Here is a 23,534-nt window from a genome sequence, read left to right as displayed (position 1 = left end):
AAGTCATCATCTTAATAATTCATTAATTGGCCTAGTAAAACATGCGACTAGACTAAAATATTTTTCTAAATAAGTGGAAATTAATGGTGGAAAAGTGCGTTATCTGCTTTGATCGGAGAGGGTTTTTTTTTCCCCTACACACATATTCTTCTATTAGAAACAATCATATTCTAAGTGTTATAAGACACTAAATATGGGTATTTTTCCTAACAAAATTTATACCATAATTTATCATGTTCTAAAAGAGTAATTCTTTCTACTAAACTTAATCCGTTACTTTTGAAGAGATATTTTATTTTAACATGTGAGAATAGTTTTAAGTTTTAAACTTACTGATTGCAAACCTTGGTTTAAATACTTGCAAATAATTTTTTATTTCTAAAAATAATTATTAAAGTCAAAGTTGAATTTAAGTGCTTTTTTATATTTTAAAAGTAAAATTTTCAACAATGAATCAACATCATTATATATATTACAGGGGAATTAATTGCTCTAATTTTGTTTATGATAAAGATGGCTGCTGGTTGACGTACATTAGCTGGACTCACACGGAGCAATTAATTATCAAATCAGACGACGAACTATTCGCTCTTGGAGTTGTTAGTTTTGCATTTTTGGGGAAAAAAGTTCAAAGATGTTTTAATTAATTAAATCAATCGTCAACTTGACTGTTTTAGGTCAAATGAAGAGTTTGACTAGTTCCTTACAAAGTGAACTTTTCTTCGATTGATCAATTGCAAATTTGTTTCATCGTCTTGAAATACTTGGGGAAAACAAAAACTCAGCACTCATAAACATAATACTACCTCCGTCCTTAATATAAAAAGTCGTTTAACTTTCATTTTAGTCCTAAATATAAAACGTCAATCTATTTTGTCTCTTATATTTATCTATTTTTTTGCAACTTCGTCCTTGTAATAACAATAGTTCTAGTTAATACACTTGATTAGTAAAGATATTTTAGAAAAGACAGTATTTATTTACTACAAATAACTAACTAAACTAATTTTTTTAATTTACTCAAATTAATCAACAAGTTCTTATATTAAGAATCAGAGGTAGTATAACAAACTAATAAGAGCTAGTTGACATGCAAATGAAAAAAAGTTAGTTAAAATTATTGAAGAAAATAAATATATATGTAAAACTATAATTTATTTTTCAACAATACCTTTTATAAAGAGACAGAGAGAGTGAGAAGAAAATTGAGAGGGAAAAAAAAAGGCAGAGAGCTAATGAACTAATATAAAACATAATTAATGGGGATAAAAATGAAAAAAAAAATTATAATTTTAGGCACTTTTTAAGTACTTCCACGGTATGTTAAAACTCAATTAACTAATTTGAGTAAATTAAAGATATTAGTTTAATTAGTTAATATAATATGTTTTCTTTAAAACATCCTAATTATCTTTTTTAATTTCTTCTCTTCTACTCCTACTTGATTATTGTTGAGGGAATATTAATAAAATTAATTTTAAAAAATTAATAAATATGTGAAATAGATTTTATATATAGGACCAATATCAACTGTTAAATTAAATCCTACACTAGTAAGGACAACACCGGAGGAGTATATCTTATAAAGTAGGATCGTACATGCTCCAAAAACTATATCTTATATATATGCTGGGAGAGAGTATTAATTAATAAATCTCTTCTACACAATCCTATTTGTTTGGTTGAATATAATTTTTATAATTGGACTACTAAAAAAAACTGTTATCTTCATCTCCTTCACACACACACACACACACGAAAAATATATAAAAGAGCACGAACACTTTGGTGCATCTGGTGTTATCAGAAAGCAACCAGAATGTCTCTGTCGCGCCCCTCCTTTGCTCCTTCGCTTTCTCCAGGTTCCATCTCTCTCTCTCTCTCTCTCTCTCTCTCTGTGATTTCAATTTTAAAGAAGGAACCAATACATATAATTGATATGATTCATAAGAAGCATCGAAATGAAACTTTTGTTTTGGGTTATGATTGATGGACTCCATCTTCATCATCTTCCATCTTCGCTATTTCTGAATCCTGCTCTTTTTACTGTGAAACGTGTGGATGATGGAACAACTCTGTTCCCACTTGAGAAGATTCATCTTATCATGTAATTTTCTGTGTTTTCATATTAAGATTACCACTAGCAGAATATATATATATATATATATTGAACGACTAATTCGTGAAATCTATCTTCTATATTTATGAAAATTATATTGTAGGAACTGAAAGTTGCATAGAATCTAGAAAACAAGTAGCACTGTTTATGATTTCGTTGTATAAATCAATAGATGGAGAGAATTCAATTTGGTTTGAGATGACGGTGTTTTTTTTCTCCTTCTTTTCTTTGGGTATGGTGAGAGAATGGGTTTTATATGTATCTGAATGATTTTAGTTTCATAACGTTGTGTTACTTATTTGTTAATTATAATAATGAATTGTAAGGGGAAAATTATATATGATCATTTTTTTATAAACGTGTTATGACATTTAATTGAAATAATATAAATATAATAATGTACAAATTACAAAATAATACTCGTAACTCATTTTTAATTAATGATAGTTTAATTACAAATATTTATGTGCTTTATTATTCTATTTGAAATAAAACGTGGAAGAGCACATGTTCAAAGCGTGGACGGAGACAAGTATAGTGCAACTTGCCTCTGACTATTCTAATGTTTTCGGTAACGTATAATTTAGGCTGGAAAGTAAATTAATCCTCTAATTTGTGACTTCTTTGTCTTTTGATGTCTCTTTCCTTCTTTGAACATTGAATTGTTCTTTCTATTGGAGAATGAACTAGTCCCCAAGTTTAGTTGACTGTATGTTAACATAATTATTCATAAAAATATTAATGTAAATTTAAAAACACTAACAAACCATATTAATTCATAGATTTGTAATTAAATAGCATAGCTCACTCTTTGAACTTGATGCAATGCATAGAATTAATGTCAAGTTTGACAAAACTAACGTCTTTTGTATACTTTCATTCCTCAGCGACTCCGGTCGGATCAAATGCAAAGGACAAAGTTCAGAGCAAACCTGGCAATATTGTAACTTCATTAACATATCATCATCATCCTTCTATATATTTCTTTTATATATACGATTTGAATCAAATTAAAACTTTAATATGCCAATTAATTTTTCAAAAAAATAAACAATAAAATGGTGAATTGAATTACATGCAGGTATTAGAGGGGAATAAAGAGAGAATAAAGAAGATGTTTGATAAGGTTGAATTGTCTGCATCTTCTTATGACACAGCTTGGGTGGCAATGATACCATCACCTTCTTCTCCAGAAAATCCTTTGTTCCCTCAAACCCTAAATTGGTTATTAGAAAACCAACAAAATGATGGATCATGGGGTCTTTCTGATCGTCACGAGTTGCTTATTAAAGACTCCCTTTTATCTACTTTAACTTGTGTTATTGCACTTAAGCATTGGAATATTGGTGAACAACAAACTAACAGAGGTATTATTTACAGATTATTCTTTTTTTTTTTAATGCATAGTTGCCCACTTCTTGAAAATTCTTAGTGCTAGTTAATTGACTAATTGGATGGTTCTCTTTTCTTTTTGAAGGACTTCAATATATTGAGTCAAATATTGCTGCAGCTCATGATGATAAACAATACTCTCCAATTGGATTTGATATTATCTTTTCTAATTTAATTGAGTCTGCTCAAAAATTGGATCTAAATCTTCTTGCTGGAGGAAGGCATTTGCAGTCACTCATTCAAAAAAGAGAATTGGAGCTCAAAAGGTATGTATCTTTTTATCGTTTAGATTGAATAAAAAAATTTTCAAAACATTGCAATGAAATTAATTAATTAAATATAAATGGTTTAAATTTGTCTTGAGCAGTAAATAAATATAGGTACTCTGTGAAATCAACAAATAAATATGAATCATCCTAATTATTTTCTTTTAAATGTTAATTTGTGTGTTATTTTTTTTCACTTTTATTTTCAATAATTGTTATAAAAACAGAGGCTGGGAAACCAATTCAGAAGGATGGAAGGCATATTTAGCATATATTTCAGAAGGATTAGGAAAGTCACAGAATTGGGAAATGGCTATGAGATATCAAAGGAAAAATGGATCTTTATTCAACTCACCAGCCACTACAGCATCTGCTTTTACCCACCTGAACAATTCTCAGTGTCTTGATTATCTGCTTTCAATATTCAATAAATATGATAATACTGGTTTGTCACTTTCCACCTTTAATTTATTTTTTCCTTAGATTTTTTTCATTAATCTTAATTTCAATTTTGCACTAGCTAATTATTTAATATGCTTTGTATATTCAGTTCCTACTGTTCATCCCCTGGATGTGTCTGCACAACTCCACTTGGTTGATTGTCTTCAAAAATTGGGTATTGATCGTCATTTTCAGGAAGAGATTCAAAGTGTGTTGGATGAAACATACAGGTATAATAATTCATTAGAAAATTTAAATAATCAAATTAATTGTATTATTTGAATAACAAATTGCATAATGCAACAGATTGTGGCAGCAAGATGATGAGGATATATTTTTAGAGCCAACCACATGTGCTGTGGCATTTCGTTTATTACGCCTGCACGGTTATGACATTTCTTCAGGTTTTATAACATTTCTGATCAGTGTTCTTATATATGATTAAATATATATATTCTTAATTTAGTAATGAAAAATAATACTACATGGAAGTAACTCCGATATGAATAATTTAATTTTGTGTCCTCAGATGAAATGAATCGTTTCTCAGAAGACAAGTTCAGTAATACTCTTCAAGGATATTTGAAGGATGTTGGTTCTATTTTGGAGTTACATAAGTCTTCACAGATAGTTTTACATTCGAATGATTCAGTTCTAGAGGAACAAAACTTGTGGACAAGACAATTCCTGGGGGAATATCTGTCGTCTTCCTCAGAGAACTCTCATAAACCTTTTAGCAATATTGATCATGAGGTATAGAAACCTTCAATATTGAATATAATCTCACTTTGATTAGTTCATTACTTAACTATCTCTGATCTCGTAAAAACCTCCAAAATGAAGAAGAAAACGTTTTATATTTCAGGTACATTATGCTATGAAGTTTCCTTATCATATTAGTTTGGATCGCATATTAAGCAGGACATCTATAGAGAATAACAAGATAGACGAAAAGAGAATTCTGAAAACTTCATATAGGTATGAATAATATATATACATATGCTTGTTTCTTGCTCTCTCTCTCTCTCTCTCTCTCTCTATATATATATATATATAGACACACACGCTGTTGCTGCTTCATCTTTAAAAATTCACCACTTTTGTTGTGGCTCTGGCTCCCTCAAATCAGTCTTTTGAACGTGGGAACAAGCAAGGATATGTTGGAGCTGGCAGTGCAAGATTTTAACCAGGGTTTATCCATGTACCAAAAGGACTTGCAGCAATTCAGCAAGTGAGTATCCACAATAAACGGGGACAAAAATTAAATTTTGAGTACATATTGTGTTCATTTCAAGTGATTTATATATGTGTGTTTGACCAGGTGGTTTATGGAGAGTGGACTGGATAAACTACACTTTCCAGTGTCAAAAACTAAACTGGGATATTCGTTCATGACAGCAGCAGGAGGCCATTCGTGCCCAGAACTTAGCGAAGCACGCCTTGCTTGGGCCAAGAATGGCTTGCTTGTTTACGTCGCTGATGATCTCTATGATGTTTGGGGTTCTCAAGAGGAACAGATTGATCTTTTACGCTTGATGGAGACGTAATTAATTAGCTAGCTTGCGTTCTCTTCTGAATTTTCACCAGATCGATCTGGTTGTGATATTGAAATAGTCTTTGATATTGCCATATATAATGTTCACAGGTGGGACGTAGATGTGAGCAAAGAAAGTTGTTCTGAGACAGTGAAGATATTATTCTTAGCTCTCAAGGAAACCATTTGTGAGATTGCAGAGCAAGCTTCTAAGTTTCAAGGACGAAGCGTTCTGAACCACTTGATTCAGCTTGTGAGTCCATTGATTATATATATATCTCACGTCCCAAACACAATATACGACAGAAAGTCGCACTACTTATATATGATTCACTTCAAATTGTATGAGATGAACATGATCTATCGTCTATTTTAGTGGCTATAGTTTGCATCCCAATGTGCTTGATGAATTGTATCGATGTCGTTTTGTTTGCAGTGGGTGGATGTGTTGAGGTCGTTTCTGAAGGAAGCTGAGTGGTCGAGGAACAAAGGTGTGCCGACCATGGAAGAGTATGAACCTAATTCAATAATATCACTGGCTATGGGAGTGATCGTCCTTCCAAGTCTTTATCTTGTTGGGCCTAAGCTTCCCCATGAGACCATTGAGAGTGAAGAATACAATCAACTCTTTCAGATCCTTAGCTTTTATGGCAGATTACTCAATGATGTCAACGGCTACAAGGTAATTAACCCTCATCCCTCCACACCACCACAAACAAATTAATAAGGATTAATAATGTGGGGCCCAGAGAGCATCCCGAAAAAGAGAAGAATCCAGTCAGGCCCCACAGCAAAAATATGTGATATGTAAGTGTAGTTCGACATCACATCTTAGTTCAAAACTTAAAAAGTAACATGAGTTTATGAATCTTTCCACTTATGTAAACTTTTTTTAAACACAACTCTATGTGATGTGAGACTTCTCACTTTCTCATATCAAGTCAAGTTCATTTACACCAGACATTATATTGTGATGATACCTTTGAGGTGCTGTGCTAATTAATTAGGGGGTAATTAATGAAGTTGAAAATGGTGTTTGCAGAGGGAAAGAGAACAAGGAAAACTGAACTCAGTTGCATTGGAAGTGATACATGGATCAGGGGAGGTAACTGAGGAAGAGATCATAAAGAAGATCAAAGTGAAGATTGATGAGAAAAGGAAAGAGCTTGTGAGAGTAGTTTTGCAGAAAGGAGGGAGTGTGGTTCCAGGAGAAGTGAAAAAGGTGTTCTGGAAGATGGCCAAATTGCTGACTTTGATTTACAACAAGGATGACGTCATGCATGAAAATGAAATGCCCCAGGAAATGTTCAACATCAAGGATGCATTGCTCGGAGACCCCATCCTTCTCAATAATTTTGATTGATACTCTCTTTTAAGGAATTGTGTGTTTCTGCAAATAACGTAATGATAAATATTGCTCCCATCGCTCATAAATGTACAAGTTAATTAAAGGATTTATTTTAATCTTAAATAAAACCCCAATCCATTTTATTTTAAAATTTATAATCTTTTTTAACATATGAAGAAAAATTCTATCTAGTTCCATTGTAAATAATTAAAAAAATATTTTAGAGAAAGTGATACACATTTTTTATTAAATGATTAAATTAATTAATCTTCTAACATTTGCAAATTACTACCTCCGATTCTAATTATAAAATCTCGTTTATGATCTACAAATAAGATCTTATATTTAGGATTAGAAGTAGTAGTTATTAAGCTTCTACGTCTAAGACCCATTAGTATCATCTTCACAAGAATTTATGGTCAAAATACGTGTATAAAAACTATACAATATTAAATTAAAGGGAATTGCAAATAAAACTAATTATTGAAAACCACACATAAACACGAGTATTTTACATTTTCAAAGTAGCTAATTAATTCCTTTGTACCAAAAATATTGCCTAATTAATTCATTATGTTTGTGTGCCTAGCTACTCACTTGATCACTTGAATAGTTTTAGTAGAATTAATTGTCTAGTTAATGTGATATGACTGCTATCAGTGTGTTGGAATTGGTCCAAGTCGTCGCCGTGGAAGCTCCATTGCTGAAATTTCGTACACACATTATTTATAGTGATTTGATTACAAGCTTTCGTAGTTTGACTTCAAAGTCACTATGACTTATAATTAATTCGCTATGATTTTTATATATTCATAAATTAGAAATGACCTAAATGTCATTCATTTATTCATGAATATTTTCAAGGAAATTGATTACTTTTATAGAATAAAGACTAGACCTTTTTGTTTTAAGCTGAGACCATACTTTTGGTTTTTAAGTTGGTTCAGTCTATGAATATATTAAAAGAATGTGCTTGCACAGGGTTTTACCCCTAATAAGTAAGATAGTAATAAATTTGTTTAAAAAACATATATTTAATTAGTTTTGTATCCAATCATTTCAACACATGTTAATTTTTTTAATATAATTGTTTATTCTATAACGAAGTCTTATTACTAATGTTACTTACAATTTTTTTAAATTCACTTGTTATGATTTAATTGTACAAAAACAAGTATTAAGTATATAAAGCTAACCGCTGGTTTAAAAAAAAAAAAAAAGGTATATAAAGCTAACCACATTAGACTTGTCTTAAAATTCATAATTTATATCGTACTCTGTGTGATTTTAGATAGCCTCTGCTGAGTAGAAGATAAACGGTAAAGGTTTATGGCTATATAACCATTGATTTTTTTTTTTCTTGCTTGTCGAAAATTGCCATCAATAAATTTCAGCAACAGCGAAGAAAACTCTAAAAGCGATCAATAATTGAGAGTAAGAGAGATATATAGGTTTCTTTAAAAAAAAATTGCATATTTTTTTCCCTTTAGTTTCATTACTATGATTTGATAGAATGCTAAATTTTGGTCCGAAGGAAACTTCTTCCGAGTCTATTCAACAATGGCTGGCCACGAAAAAGGAAAAAGTCTATTGAAAATAGGAAGTAGTGTCAAAGACGTGGAATAATGGAATTAGAAATTAAAGCCAAAGAAATAAAAAGAAATTCTACGAGTCAACAGTACCAAATAAAATATCAAGTGTTCCTCCGGTTCTTAATATAGGACCTAATTATTGAGTTAATTTTGATCTTAAATATAAGACCTATTTCTCATATTCATTAATTTTTTCTAAATTACCCCTATGTATACTTCCTCAACCATAATCAAATAGAAAAAGGAGAGATGATATTAAGAAAGATAATTATAATATTTTAAAAAAATATGTCATATTTTTTATAATTAATTAATTTATTTAAATTTTTTAATCTAATCAAATTTATTAAATAAATCTTATATTAAGGTCAGTATACTATTATTTCCACGAAATGCGCGCGCGTGGTGTGTGTGTATGCCTAATGAATGATGCATGCATTGTGGGACATGTGTGCCTGATTAAAAAAAAAAATAAACACAAAATATAATTAGTACGATAGTCAATAGTTAATGCTCGTAATTATTTCTTGGCGAGCGTGAAATGGCCCTTTTGTTTTATTATTATAAGGTCGCTTTCGTTGAACTGAGCATTATCTTAATGAATCAATAATTTTTAATTTCTGTTAAAAAATATTTCTGTTTGAAAAATAAGTTAAAAAAAATAAAATAAGCAGCGTCGCACACCCGGTGTTAAGTCAGCCATGTTAGATTTTGACCAGTGCGCGTCCTAGCGTTTGGATGTTATTATCGCACTGGTCCATGAAACGTGGTCGTTTCAGGGAGGCAAGAAAGTGTGATTTTCTAATTAAAAAAAACTCCATTGAAAGTCCGTAAAAAATTGCGGCTTGGATCTCACTTATAATCTCGTCTCATTTTTTTTTTCTAATTAAAAAAAAGAACCTGTAAGGTTGCATAAACCAGTAATGGAATGGATTAAGTTGTTCAATTTTCGCACAGTGAACAAATTAGAATTCATAAATTTTGGGTGTTTTTTCAATAGAAACAACTGGATTGCAAGTTAAAATAAGTTGATGAATAATAAAAGGACAAAAAAATAAAAAGAACAACTGGATAATTTTTTTTCTTTTTAAAGAAAATCACTATGTGGTCCCATGCAAGGAATAAATGAAACGACCAAAAGGTTTTATAATAAAACGAATGACAAGTTTTAATTCATAAAATAATGATAAGATCAAATGATGCTCGATTGTTACTGGGATCTTTTAGTAATTATATTATTTCCTTTTAACCTTATATACAGTAATTCCCATCTTTTCCTCTTTGTAAAAAGAGGACCTAAGTTACAATTAGACTAATATAAATCCTACTTCGTGATTTAAGTCCCTAGTACTCCTCCGGTCCTTAATATAGGACCCAATTCTTGAGTTGGTTTTGGTCCTAAATATAAGACCCATTTATCATATTTATCAATTTTCTCTAAATTACCCCTATAGATACTCCCTCAACCATAATCAAATAGAAGAGGGAGATGAGGTATTAAAAAAGATGATTATGGTGTTTTAGGAAAAATGTGACACTTTTTTTATAATTAACTAACTTACCTAACTTCCTTAATCTAATCAAATTAGTTAAATGGGTCTTATATTAAGGACCGGAGGAGTATTTTACAAGCCACTCAGCGCTATGGTTAACTTCTATGCATATGTTAGAGAACTCTACCAGCTAATCTTGTTATAAGGCTACTCTCTAATCTTCTCCATTAATTGAAATAAATAGCTATCAAACTAAAATATTAAATTGAAACTTCTGTTAAAATCCTCCAATAAGATATCACGTTTCCCCTCCCATTATAGATTTAGTGAAGTTTGTTTAAGTTTGCAAAATATAAAGTAATTTTTGGATTTTAGATATTATAGAGATATCGTAAAAAAATAATTTATTAGGTAGATATTTTATCATAAAAAACAGAAACTATTGTGTTTGGTTATGATTATAGAAAAGGTCATTTCTTTAATTTTAAAACAGCCATGGTAAAATTATCTAAAGGTATTTTTTTGGGGGGAAAAATAAGTGTCTTTTAAAAATCATAAACAAACAAATCTAATCTTAAAATAATGAAAAAATGACAGAAAAAGACTATGAAAATTATAAAATTCTAATCAAGAATTCTTAAAAAAATGTGTTGTTATTGGTAAGTCAATTATTATCAAAATCAGTTAAACTATTGTAAGTTTGTAACGCTTCCTAATTTAAAATTTTGTAATTTTTACGATCTTTATCTATTATTTTTTAAAAATAATTTGTATTACACACTAGATAGTTGTTATTACCTCCGATTTTTAATATAAGACCTCGTCTAACTTTTATTTTGGTCCTAAATATAAGATTTCAATCTACTTTGTTTCTAATATTTTTGTCTTTTTTTCTAAGGTAATTCTTCTAATAATGGTAGTTCTAGCCAATACACTTGATTAGTAAGGATATTTAGGAAAGACAATACATATTTATTATAAATAACTAACTTAATTTATTTTCTTAATCTCTTCAAATTAGTCGACTAGCTCTTATAATTAGAACCAAAAGCTAGTATTAATTAATTCCTTCAAAGTATTGACTTGGAATTTAGAATTGAAGGTCAAAAACTTTAATATTGACTTGACCCTAAATAGGAAGGTAAATAATTCTAATGTTCAAAGCAACAAGTTAACAATTCTTAATTTAGACTTCGCGCACATTAATCTTTATTTTATTTATTAATATATTTTTTTAAGAAAAATTAAAAGCAACAAATTAACAATTCTTGAGTTCAAAGCAGGGAAACACATCCTTTTATTACTCAACAACCCGTTCAATTACATATATTGATCGATACAGGAAAAAACTAGCTAGGCTCGTCATCTTATTTCATACACCTACGTATCTCTCTCCAAGCGTGGAAGTTTGTGTGGTAGTGACAACTTCAGATTAACTAGAGACATCCAATAATTAAAACTTCAACTTCCTAATTATTTGGAGAATAGCGAACTGGAACAACGAGTAGATCATTCTTTCTTCTTACTGTGGCACCAAAATCCTCAGCCATGTCCAATTCATTTGTTCCACTAGGAAGCTTCCAATCAAAATGGTAAAGCAAATTTGAAAGTATAAGCTGTAAAACAGGTGCAGCGAACGAGATTCCAGGACATATCCTTCTTCCAAAACCGAATGGAATGAACTCCAAGTTCCCACCTTTGTAATCAACTGTACTGTCAACAAATCTTTCTGGTTTAAACTTCTCTGCTTCGTTCCAGTAATTGGGGTCTCTTCCGATAGCCCAAGCATTGATCAAGACCCTACTTTTGCCAGATATCTCATAGCCATTTATCTCACAAGTCTCACTGTTTTGTCTTGGAACTAGTAAAGACCCAGGTGGGTGCAATCTCAGAGTTTCTCTAATCACAGCTGGTACATATTTTAGCTGATGAATTTCTGATTCATCTACATACCCTTTGCTTCCATAAACATTTCTCACTTCTTCTTGAGCCTTTTTCATTGCTTCTGGGTGATTCATCAATTCTGACATTGCCCACTCTAGTGTTGTTGCTGATGTTTCAGTCCCACCAACAAAAACATCCTGAAATATAGATTCAAAACATGATTTAAATTTCTCTGATATCTAGTACATACTGTAAATTAATTAAACTGAGACTAACCAATATAACAGCTTTGATGTTGTTGAGAGTCAAGGTGACTTCATCGTTATTCTGCTTTTGAACTCTGAGAAGAACATCAACCAAATCTTCATGTGCCTCACCATCAACATCGATCTCTTTCTTTCCTCTGTGGTCGTCGATGATGTTTCCCAGCAACCTGTCAACGTCTCTGTGCGCTTTGGCAACTTTGTATCGGGTTAAACTTAATGCGTAAAGGAACTTGGATGAAGGATAGAGATCAGAGATCGAGAAACCACTGGCCACTTGGACTGTGTACTCCACTGTTGATAGGATTTTCTCAACGTTCTTTGTCTTCTTACCGAAGGCAGCTCGAGCGACAATGGAATTTGTGACTGGGGAGATAATCTTACTGAGATTCACAGTGGAACCTTCTTGTTGATGAATGAACTTGACAACTTCTGAAACTTCCTCTTCCCTTATTTTTCTGAAAGATTGAACCCTCTTCATAGACAAAAGCTCCAGAGTACAAATCTTTCGAAGAAGCCTCCAATAACTCCCATAAGGAGCGAACACCAAGTCCGTGCTATTGTAAGCAAAGACCTCACTGACAAGGATTTTGGGTCTATTGGCGAAGATTTGATCATGTGTTTTGGTAATCTCTTTAACAATTTCTGGGGAAGTGATTACCACGTTGGAGGTTTCTCCAAGTTGAAGATGCATCAAGGGTCCATACTTATTTGCAAGGTCTCTGAGACGGCGATGGGGTAGTGATCCTACAAGTTGGTGGATGTTTCCTATAAGAGGCAACTTGGGAGGTCCTGGAGGTAAGGGTTTGGAGGATTTTCTGGAATTTGAGAGTTTGCGTATCAGAAAGAGGAAGCAGATGAAGGTGAAGATGATAGAGTATGGGATCTGAATCTCCATGGTTACAGGTAAGGAGAAGATGATAGTTGAAGTCGGTTCTGGGATTGAAGTCAAGTTCTGCCTTTTTATAACCAGCCTGGAGACAATGCTGATCTGTCTCGTTTGTTGAAATTGGGGTGTTTGGGGAAATAAAATAATTCTAAAGTAAAAAGAAAGAAAAGTGGAAAACCAATTTTTTCAAAAAACTTTCTTTCCATCAAATGAACAATGAATATTGCCACTGACAAGGAGGCCCTTCTAGGGGCGGCTAAGGATGGGAAAGAACCATACACGACTGCCAAAAATCAAAGTGATAAGATGCAAATTTTTCACAGAAGCTTTCGGTCAGCAGCAGCCTTGGACACCCAGAAATTTTACGATTTTATCTCCTACCATTACAACTGTTACAGGTGAATATCAGTATTTTGAATAGTTAACATCATCTTTTTTGTAACAGTAAAAGACAAAATGGCTCTTTCAGGACATATTTGCAATTTTCAGATAACAAGCGCTTTTGAGTTAAAATTTTCCAAGCAAATTTACACATTAATCTAAAAGTACATTCCACATGTTTATATTTGTGTGTCCTTAGTCCTTAGAGCAGCCATATTGGGTATTGGCGTAGCGTATGCTTGCGTATTAATATTATTTTTTTATATTTATGTAAGTTATTCTTAATATAAAAATTAGTTTGATATTTAATTTGATTATAAATATAAAATCTCAATCCACTTTATTTTTAATATTTATTTATCATTTTAAGGTAGCAACCATTGTATTAGTTGTATATGTTAAATGTTTCATCAAATGATAGTTTTAATTAATACACATAATTAATCAGAATATTTTAGGAAAGACAATGCTTATTTGTTACAAAATAATTAACTTAACTAATTTTTTTTAATCTACTCAAATTAGTCAATTAGCTTTTGTATTTAATACTACCTCTCTTTCTTAATATAAAAACTAGTTGACGAATTTGAGTATATTAAGAAAACTAGTTAAGTTAGTTATTTGTAATAAATAGGTGTTATCTTTTTTAAAATCATAGCTAATCAAGTGTATTGGCTACAACTACTATTATTACAAGGATTACTTTAAAAAAAATATGAAAAACAAAATACATTAGGGTTTTATATTTAAGACCAAAATAAAAGTCAAATGAATTTTTAGATTAAGAACAAGTGGTAGTATCACGCTTTTATGTTTATCTTTCTTTCTTGTTTTTTGGGTGAAAACTTGATCATTGATAACAGGTTCAATTTAAATTTGCAAGGCAATTGTTTGGATACAATCAGAGACTGAACTTTTGTTACTGAAAACGCTATTTTTTGTGGACATTAATTACAGACTAGTCTCTGATCAAAATGGTGGGAGTATGAGTCGTATTATACACTCATGCTTTTCCACGTTCTGGATGTTCAGTTCTTTTTTTAAATACCGTAAGACATTAAATTTTTTATTTAATTCGACACAGATATTTATATAATTCCCACCAAAATTTGACTTTATGCCCCAGTTGGCCAATCGCGCTGGGTTTCGTCGAAATTATTACTTAATAAAAATTTAAAAATAAAAACAATGGGATATCTAGTCAAAAACAAAGGCTATTAGATATTACCCCATCAATTATTTTAATGAGTTTTCCCTTGACTTCTATTGCCACGTATTTCATGCTCCTGATTATTGGATATTTTTTAGTGAATTTTGATTATTGGAGTTTAATATCAATAATAAAATATTTTAAGATTTTATTGAATTTCTCAATTCTCTACATTTAATCCACATCTTGCCTTTAAAATTTCTTTAATTAATTTCCTTACCCCGAAAAACAATTTCCTTTGATTTCACGTTTTCATTTATCATTAGATTAAGGGAGGCCAAGAAATTTGATTACATACTGCAAAATGAAATTATAAGGATTTACAAATTACTACTTCCAGTCTTTCATACTACCTCCGGTCCTAATTATAAGAGCTAATTAAATAATTTCAGAACATTACAGAAATAAGTTGAGTTAGTTATTTGTCATAAATAGGTGTTGTCTTTCTTAAAATATCCTTATTAATCAAATATATTGGCTAGAACTACTATTATTAGAAGGACTATCTTAGAAAAAAATGTATAAGCACGAGAAACAAAGTGAATTGGAGTCTTATATTTAAGACCAAAATAAAAATCAAAGAAGGTCTTATATTAAAGACCAGAGGTGGTATAATAGTTAGTTGACTAATTTGAGTTAATCAAATAAGTTTGTTAAGTTAGTTATTTTAAATAATTGGGTGTTTTCTCTTCTAAAATATCCTGCTAATCATGTGTTAACTAAACTACTATTTAATTGAATTTTTAATATGTACACCTACTATAAGGATTATTTTAAAAATATGAATAAATACGAGAGATAAAGTAGATGTTTAAAGCCAAAGTGAAAGTTAAGCTAGCTCTTATATTAAAGATGAGAAGTAGTATTATTTTTAATAAAGAGACTAGCTTCTTATGTTCAAAACAATACAACCGAATCAGTAGCAGGCAGTGGGGGCGTAATTAAACTTATCAAAAAAAAAATTGGTATTTTAAAATAACTTCTTGGGCCTTGAAGCCTAAAATTGGGCCTTGCACAAAAGTATAAAAGCCTATCGGGCCTTGTGGGAAGGATTATTGGGCCTCATAAAAGACCTATTGGACCTCATATGTCTTTTTCCCATTTTCTTTTCTTTTGGGTTTTTTCGGTTCCTTGGATCCCGCTGATGCCAGGTGACGCGAGTTAATTATCTTCTTACATGTTCCGGGAGGCGAGCTTTCTCTCGGTCTGAGACGCTGGCTTTGGTGGCAAACGACAGCGTTTTCCACGACCAACTAAGAATAATAATATATATTTGTTATACCTAAATATCTTCTTATTACAGGTAATTATATTTGAGACACTATCAAGTACTAAATGTGGGTACTTCTGCTAACCAAATTCGAACCTTGGCGCCTATTTATTCCAATATTTTGGCTTTAAAGTTTATGTATAATGTTGTTTGGCACGTGGCAAATTTCTGATTTCCGTGATTGAATTAATGGTTTGCTGAATTTTTACTTATGTGTTGTGATTTAATTAATGGTCCATTCCAACTTGAAAGTTTGATTTCCCTTTGTTCGGATTTAATTAATCACATTAGTCCTATGCTGTCTATAAGTTATTATAATAACAGCTTTTTCTTTGAAGATTTTTTACCATCCATGGACTCGTCCTAGTTTTTTTCAATTGTACTCCTCCGGTCCTTATTATAAGACCCAATTTGACTTTTTATTTGGTCCTAATTATAAGACCCAATCCATTTTGTCTCTTATATTTATGCATTTTTTTCCAAGATAATCCTTCTAATAATGATAGTTTTAGCCAATATACTTAATTAGCAAGGATATTTTAGAAATGACAACACTTATTTATTATAAATAACCAACTTAACTTACTTCCTTAATCTCCTCAAATAAGTCAATTGGGTCTTATAATTAGGACCGGAGGAGTATTATAATTTTATTTTTAAGAAAAATAAAATATGAGTTAGACAAAATTTATTTACGATATGAACTTTATTTCATGAAGACCCATTAGTTTTCCCTCATTCCCTTGGCCATCCCCCCAAAAAACCCTTTTCATTGGACCAATCATGACCTGATGGGATTTCTGAGACACTTTTTTTACAGGCTTTGTAATTAAACACAAGAAAAAGAAAGTAATTAAGTGGCTGGAGAAAAAATATATACTTATTTGATACATAATATAAAAATAGTCTGGGGACAGAGATGTATTCACATCTTTCAAAATAATATAAGTAAGATCTATTAAAAAAAAAAAGGACTTCTAATGTGTCTATATATCACTTTGCCTCTAAAATACCCGTTGCACTAAAATTAGAATACACACGAACCGTTTGACCCACTAATTTAATATTAATAACGTGACAGGTAAAAAAAACAAAAGATTACATAATTTACATAAGATGTGGCCCTAAAACGAGAAACGAAAGCTGGTTCCAAATCAATTTTATAACTTAAATCACATGGAAGAATCTCTTTCTCAATTATATAACTTAGTAAATAAAATCGAAGAATCAATATAATATCTCACCCTCAATTATCATTAGTAGTTTAATATTACCTTCGACCCTCAATATAAGACCCTATTTGATTTTTATTTTGATCTTAAATATAAGATTCCAATCTACTTTGTCTCTTATATTTATACATTTTTTTCAAAGTGATCCTTCTAACAATAATAGTTTTAGTCAATACACTTGATTAGTAGGGATATTTTAAGAAAGACAACACTTATTTAAGACAAATAACTAACTCAACTTACTTCTTTAATCTTCTCAAATTAGTCAACTGGCTCTTATAATTAGAACCAGAGGTAGTATTTCTAAGTCACTAAAACACAACTCAGTGCCAAAAATGGGTTGAAGTGGGTTCTGGGATTGAAGTCAAGTTCTGCCATTTATAGCCAGCCTGGAGATAATGCTGATCTGTCTCGTTTGATGAAATTGGGGTGTCCGGGGAAATAAAATAATTCTAAAGTAAAAAGAAAGAAAAGTAGAAAACCAATTTTTTCTAAAAACTTTCTTTCCATCAAATGAACAACGAATGACAAGGTGGTCAGTCCAGGGGCGGCTGAGAATAGGAATGAAACATGCACGACTTCAAAAATGAAAATGATAATATGCAAATTTTTCATAGAAGTTTTCGGTCAGCAGCAGCCTTGGATACGCGGAAATTTTTACCATACAATCTCATCTCCCATCAATTAAAACTGTTACCGGCAAATATTATTATTTGAATAGTCAATATTATTTTTTAGAAGATAAAAAATAAAATTATTATGATTTTAAATTTTTGATACCTGGCGGCCTTGAGTTAAAACTTCTCAAACAAATTTAGACATTAATCAAAAAGTACATGAAATGTGAAATTATAATTTTACACCCTCAATTTGAAAAATAGCAAATAAAAACCTAATCCTATATTGCAAATATAAAATCTTGGTAAAATATCTGAAATGCTCTTCAGTCAAGTTGTGATTTGATCTATTGAAATTGTCATTCGTTAAAGTGAACTTGTCATTTTCCATAGTCAACTCGTCATTTGATATATCCTCCGTTAAATTGTAATTTGGTTTATTGAAGTTATCATTCGTTAAAGTGAACTTGTCATTTTCCGTAGTCAACTTGTCATTTGATATATCCTCAACTAAATTGTGATTTGGTTTATTGAAGTTGTCATTCGTTAAAGTGAACTTTTCATTTCTTATAGTTAACTTGTCACTTGACTGAGGAGCATTTCAGATATTTCACCAAGATTTTATATTTTGCAATATGGGACCAGATCTTTATTTGCTATTTTCTAAATTAAGGGTTTCAAATCATAATTTCAGGTCTTTATTTGTTTATTTTTCAAAGTACATCCCGCATGTTTATGTGTGTGTCCTTAAAGTGGAGACATTGGGCATATGCGTAGCAGACTCAGACATATTGATATTATTTTAGCTAAAGTATATATTTGGAGTGATGATCTTGGCAGCAATAATGTGAGGTCTCTGGGAGAAGATGAGGTCATGTGTTGTGAAGATTTGTTTGGCAATCTCTGAGGAAGAGACAATGACATTAGATGTCTCTCCAAGTTGAAGATTCATTAAGGGTCCATACTTATTTGCCAAGTTTCTCAAAGAGTGATGGGGTAGTGACCCTACAATTTGGTGGATGTTCCCTATAAGAGGAAGCTTCCATGGCCCTGGTGGCATGGTTTTGAAGGATTTCTTGGCGTTTGATCGTTTGTATATCAGAAGAAGGAAGCAAAACAAGGTGAAAAGGAAGATCTGGAGAATCTCCATGATTATAGAAGTCCAATGTTCATCTATTGTCCGGGGTAGAACTAGGGGTGTTCAATTTGTCTCGTCCCAGTCATTCCATCCCGGTTCCGGTGAGTTCGAGACGGGACGGGACGGGATAAAAAAAATTTCGGGACGGGACGGAACAGTAACCGGGACGGGGTCGTCCCGTCCCGGGATTTTTTTTCTTTTAAAAATTATTTATTAATAATTATTATTAGATTATTCAATTTACTTATTAATAATAACTCTTATTTTTATGGTGATTTGTAGCTCTTAAGTTGTAGTATTATCTCAACAAAATCTCCTTCCTCAATAAAATAATTAATAAAGTCATTATATAGTGTTTTTTTTACGATATTTTTTTTACAGTATTATTTTTACACCTTTTTTATGCTATATAATTAAGCTTTCTACATAATATTTTTTTATAATGTTTTTATCTTTAAAAGCCCAATAAAAAATAAGTATTATAACATAAAAAAATTCATATAAAAAATTATGGTATCTTTTTTTTTTTTAAAAAGGGGGGAAGCGGGACGTTCCGGTCCAGTCCCGGTTCCGTCCCAGTCCCGTGAGACACGGGACAAAATCCCTGTCCCGTCCCTGTTCACCGGGACGGGCCTGTCCTGGTCCCGTCCCGTCCCATGAACACCCTAGGTAGAACAAACTGCACATATGAGTGCTGTATGGAATCTGCATGAATGAGGATGCTTTGTTATAATACTTTGTATAATGACAGCTTCTGTTCTATTTTACTTATTCTGGTGGGTCCGCATTTAAAAATTCTTGTGAATTGTGATTAATTAATTAATTAATTATCGTCATTTAACGCAACCTCTTTTCAAAGTCGTTGTCTAAAAGTCAGACCTTAAAATTAAATAATCATCTTCGCCTATTTGTCAAATGAATACAGAACTGCAGTAAGGCTTTTTTTTCCCCCCCTTCTTCTTTGCCTGCAGTAATTTTTTCCCCCAACATTTGCCAGCAGTAATAGCACCATATGCTAGGATAAGAAATATCCCCTGTCAATTGAAACCTTCCAAAGTGTGTGTATATACATGCATATATATATATTCAAGCATTGTATCTATAAATTTCAAATCAAGATAAGGGGAAAAAAGGATTGCATACCAATATCAAATTTCATTATTGAACCAAGCTATATATATATATATTCTGTACTGTCTATATCAACGTCAGCATATAAATATTAAATGTAACTAATCTTTTGCCAAATTAAATTTAATTAGTGTAATGACTTAAGTTTTTTGTATTTATCGAATATTATAAACTATCTGTCTATCTTTGATTGGTCACCATAAGCTTTAGTCAATTTTGAGACTTGCACCAACGAAAAATCTCAAGTTGAAAACTTGAAATCTTCAACATAATCTGGCGATCATGCATATATTAATTTTAATAATAATAATAATAACAATAAAAGAAAATGTCACATTATCAGTATTTTTCTTTCGGCCCAAACAGTTATAGTCAACGTTTGGCCCCAAAAAAAAGTTATAGTCAATGTAAGAGAGCAGCCTTTATTTGAATAATTACGTGGACAAAAATGCCCCTGTAGATGTCCACCAACTGATCGTCAAGACTTGTCGCCATTGGTCGGACGGCGGGTAGAAACCACTATTGCCAAAGCCAAAGATAAAACCGGCGCGGCAGTGTCAACTGTTTTTTTTTTTTGGGGGGGGGGGGATCACCTTTTTTAAAATGAATTAATAACTTGAGTCAACTCTTAAATAAGTGAATTTCAAATTAATGTTAATGGTTTTCAATTGTGGAGTTTTGCAAATTTCATTACTAACTTCAATAGTTTTATTTTCAATTTTTTTTGCCGGAATTTTTATTTTGAGAATTACAAATAATTTGTGCAACACACTAATAGAAAGGCATAAGTTGAATATGAAATTGGTGAAAGCCTACTATAAAAAGGAATTAACTTCACTTGAAAATTAATTGACTTTAGATTTAACTTATTGTTGGGAACTAAGAATAAGATTTCTGAGAAGATGTATGGTGGGGAATGAAATTTGCGTAATCCCACTACTAACAAACACTAATTACAAATTATTTCCGTTTGTATCCCCAAAAAAAAAAAACAAATACTGATTGCAATTGAAAATTTACCTATTTCATTTGGACTAGATTATGGTTGGAAATTAAAAATAAGACTACTAAAGTGATATAAAATGAGTATGAAATTAATTTGTGTAACTGTACTACTGAAAACTTCTAAGCTTCTTGTAGATAGTCTCAACAAACTACAAGTTCATCAAACTCTGAACATTGTACCATATTATTTAACTACTTATTCTTTACCATCAGAGGAAAGTTTACAACGACCAGAACTAAACAAAAAAAAACAAGGGCAGAACAAGTAGGTTAATTAAGTAGTACTTTAACTTTATTTAGAGGCAAGGTGACACATCATTGAGGCAATACTATTATACAACTAGGGTTGATAACTGATTGGGATCAGCTTGAGATTCTCAGTTCTTCTCACGCTTGCAGCAAACGTCTCAGACATATCAAAATTTTCGGGAGTGGTTCCATTTGGCAGCTTCCAATCAAAATGATACAGCAAATTGGCAAGTGGAAGCTCGATGCTAGATACAGCGAAGTTAATTCCGGGGCATATTCTCCTTCCAGCACCAAACGGTATATAATCCATGTTTGCTCCTCTGAAATCGATTGGGTTATCCAAGAATCTCTCTGGCTTGAACGTCTCGGCTTCATCCCAAAATTTGGGATCTCTTCCTATTGCCCATCCATTGACCATGATTCGAGTCTGTTTAGGTATCTCATAACCATTAATCACGCATCTTTCAGTGCTCTCCCTTGGAAGTAGCAACACTCCAGGTGGGTGAAGCCTTAAGGTTTCTTTCACAATCGAGTTTATATATTTCAATTGGTGAATCTCACTTTCATCCACAAAGTCTTTTCCCTTGTAGATCATTCTAACCTCAGCTTGAGCCTTCTCCATCGCTCCTGGATTCTTCGTCAATTCAGCCATTGCCCACTCTAGAGTAGTTGATGATGTCTCAGATCCAGCAATGAACATATCCTGAAAATGGATCATGAGAATATAGCATATGAATTAATTTGTCAGATGCTCAATTTAGAGAGAAGCAATACTTTCTCTAATAATACCTGTAACAAAGGGCAAGTAATTAATTAGTTGACTTTCAAAACCTGACCATGTATAATCGCGAAAGATGGCTCTCAACTTTTCAATTCTGTACGAATGATGACTTCGAACAATTTAAAAGCTGTCAATTTGATTATCAGGATGATAATTTATTCTAATAATCATACTTGTTGATCGTTAGTGAATTTAATAACTGGATGTCTAGCTGTTGGAGACAAGGCCCATGAGAAAAAATTATTAAAAGAAATGAAGGACAGAGCCTTCATCTTGTCCTACCAACTAAAAAGCATAAGCATCACGGTGGAAGTAAACTTATATGTAATATTAAAAACTTTTATAAGCCACTTTTTCAAGCTCATAACAGCTCAAAAAAGTAAACTTTTTAGTTACTTACCAGAATGACGGCTTTGACGTGGTCGTGAGTCAGGGGAAATTCTTGATCTTTTGCCTCCTGAATCTTTAGAAGAACATCAACTAGGTTCTCTTCATCGTTCTCATTGCTTTTAACTTTTCTTTCTTTGTGATTCCTGATGATGTTTTCCAATACTTGATCATTCAATTTGTGGACCCTTTCAAGCCTGGCTTTCATTCCTGTAATCCTTTGAAGCACCTCGATAGAAGGAAAGAGATCAACAATTGAAAATCCTCCCACCATTTTCGTTATATCGTCAAGTGTAGATAAGAAAGCTTCTTGATCTCCATTTCCAGACTTCCTACCAAAGGCTGCTCTTGCAACTATAGAAGTTATAGTTGAGAAAATTTTCTCACTCAGATTTATGACCGACCCTGCACTGGAGAACACGTCTTTGACAAGTGCAGATACTTCCTCTTCCCTTATGAACCTGAAAGATCGAACACGTTTTGCAGTTAGAAGCTCCAAAGTACAGATTTTTCGAAGGTTCCTCCAATGGTTTCCATGTGGGGAGAATCCAATGTCTATGTTATTGTAAGTGATGATCTTGGCAGCAAGAATATCAGGTCTATTGAGCATGATAAGGTCATGGGTTTTGAAGATCTCTTTGGCAATTTCTGCGGAAGAGACAATAACATTGGATGTCTCTCCCAGTTGAAGATGCATTATGGGTCCATATTTGTTGGACAATTTTCTGAAGGCATGATGAGGCAGTGCCCCGACAATTTGATGGACGTTTCCTATAAGAGGTAACTTCCATGGCCCTGGAGGTAAGGGTAGGGTTTGCTTGGATTTCTCTGAATTCGATCGCTTGTATATCAGAAGAAGAAAGCAAAACAAGATGAAGTAGAGGAAGATCTGAAGAACCTCCATGATCACAG

General features: G+C 31.9%; 3 protein-coding genes across 3 annotated transcripts; 1 reads left to right on the top strand and 2 right to left on the bottom strand.

Moving 5' to 3' along the window:
• Positions 1–1,809: 1,809 nt before the first annotated feature.
• Positions 1,810–7,218, top strand: LOC114755043 (ent-kaur-16-ene synthase, chloroplastic-like). Its single transcript, XM_028943914.1, has 14 exons — positions 1,810–1,862; positions 3,007–3,062; positions 3,201–3,486; positions 3,597–3,777; positions 4,005–4,222; positions 4,328–4,448; positions 4,525–4,622; positions 4,748–4,971; positions 5,084–5,196; positions 5,348–5,449; positions 5,540–5,761; positions 5,864–6,005; positions 6,189–6,434; positions 6,795–7,218. The coding sequence occupies exons 1-14, from the start codon at positions 1,820–1,822 to the stop codon at positions 7,113–7,115; spliced, it is 2,373 nt and encodes a 790-aa protein (XP_028799747.1). The 5' UTR covers positions 1,810–1,819; the 3' UTR covers positions 7,116–7,218.
• A 4,298-nt stretch (positions 7,219–11,516) lies between these two features.
• On the bottom strand, positions 11,517–13,263 carry LOC114755004 (cytochrome P450 71D10-like). Its single transcript, XM_028943875.1, has 2 exons — positions 12,346–13,263; positions 11,517–12,266 (listed from the first exon to the last, which is right to left on the bottom strand). Exons 1-2 carry the CDS (start codon positions 13,228–13,230, stop codon positions 11,655–11,657), a joined length of 1,497 nt encoding a protein of 498 aa, XP_028799708.1. The 5' UTR covers positions 13,231–13,263; the 3' UTR covers positions 11,517–11,654.
• An 8,068-nt stretch (positions 13,264–21,331) lies between these two features.
• On the bottom strand, positions 21,332–23,534 carry LOC114754976 (cytochrome P450 71D10-like). Its single transcript, XM_028943839.1, has 2 exons — positions 22,636–23,534; positions 21,332–22,157 (listed from the first exon to the last, which is right to left on the bottom strand). The coding sequence occupies exons 1-2, from the start codon at positions 23,524–23,526 to the stop codon at positions 21,546–21,548; spliced, it is 1,503 nt and encodes a 500-aa protein (XP_028799672.1). The 5' UTR covers positions 23,527–23,534; the 3' UTR covers positions 21,332–21,545.

The sequence above is a fragment of the Neltuma alba genome, unplaced genomic scaffold (assembly GCF_004799145.2).
Source record: "Neltuma alba isolate B1F8T4 unplaced genomic scaffold, ASM479914v2 tig00010229_pilon, whole genome shotgun sequence".
NCBI classification, from domain to species: Eukaryota; Viridiplantae; Streptophyta; class Magnoliopsida; order Fabales; family Fabaceae; genus Neltuma; species Neltuma alba.
Note: the sequence above shows the minus strand (reverse complement) of the source record. Positions and strands in the feature narration are given on the sequence as shown.

Excerpts from the sequence above, each read along its gene's own strand:
- LOC114755043 (XM_028943914.1), top strand. The coding sequence starts at position 1,820 with ATGTCTCTGTCGCGCCCCTCCTTTGCTCCTTCGCTTTCTCCAG. Across the intron at positions 3,063-3,200 it reads AGAGCAAACCTGGCAATATT|GTATTAGAGGGGAATAAAGA; the intron begins GTAACTTCATTA and ends AATTACATGCAG. Across the intron at positions 4,623-4,747 it reads CGGTTATGACATTTCTTCAG|ATGAAATGAATCGTTTCTCA; the intron begins GTTTTATAACAT and ends TTGTGTCCTCAG.
- LOC114755004 (XM_028943875.1), bottom strand. The coding sequence starts at position 13,230 with ATGGAGATTCAGATCCCATACTCTATCATCTTCACCTTCATCTGCTTC. Across the intron at positions 12,267-12,345 it reads ACATCAAAGCTGTTATATTG|GATGTTTTTGTTGGTGGGAC; the intron begins GTTAGTCTCAGT and ends TCTATATTTCAG.
- LOC114754976 (XM_028943839.1), bottom strand. The coding sequence starts at position 23,526 with ATGGAGGTTCTTCAGATCTTCCTCTACTTCATCTTGTTTTGCTTTCTT. Across the intron at positions 22,158-22,635 it reads ACGTCAAAGCCGTCATTCTG|GATATGTTCATTGCTGGATC; the intron begins GTAAGTAACTAA and ends ATCCATTTTCAG.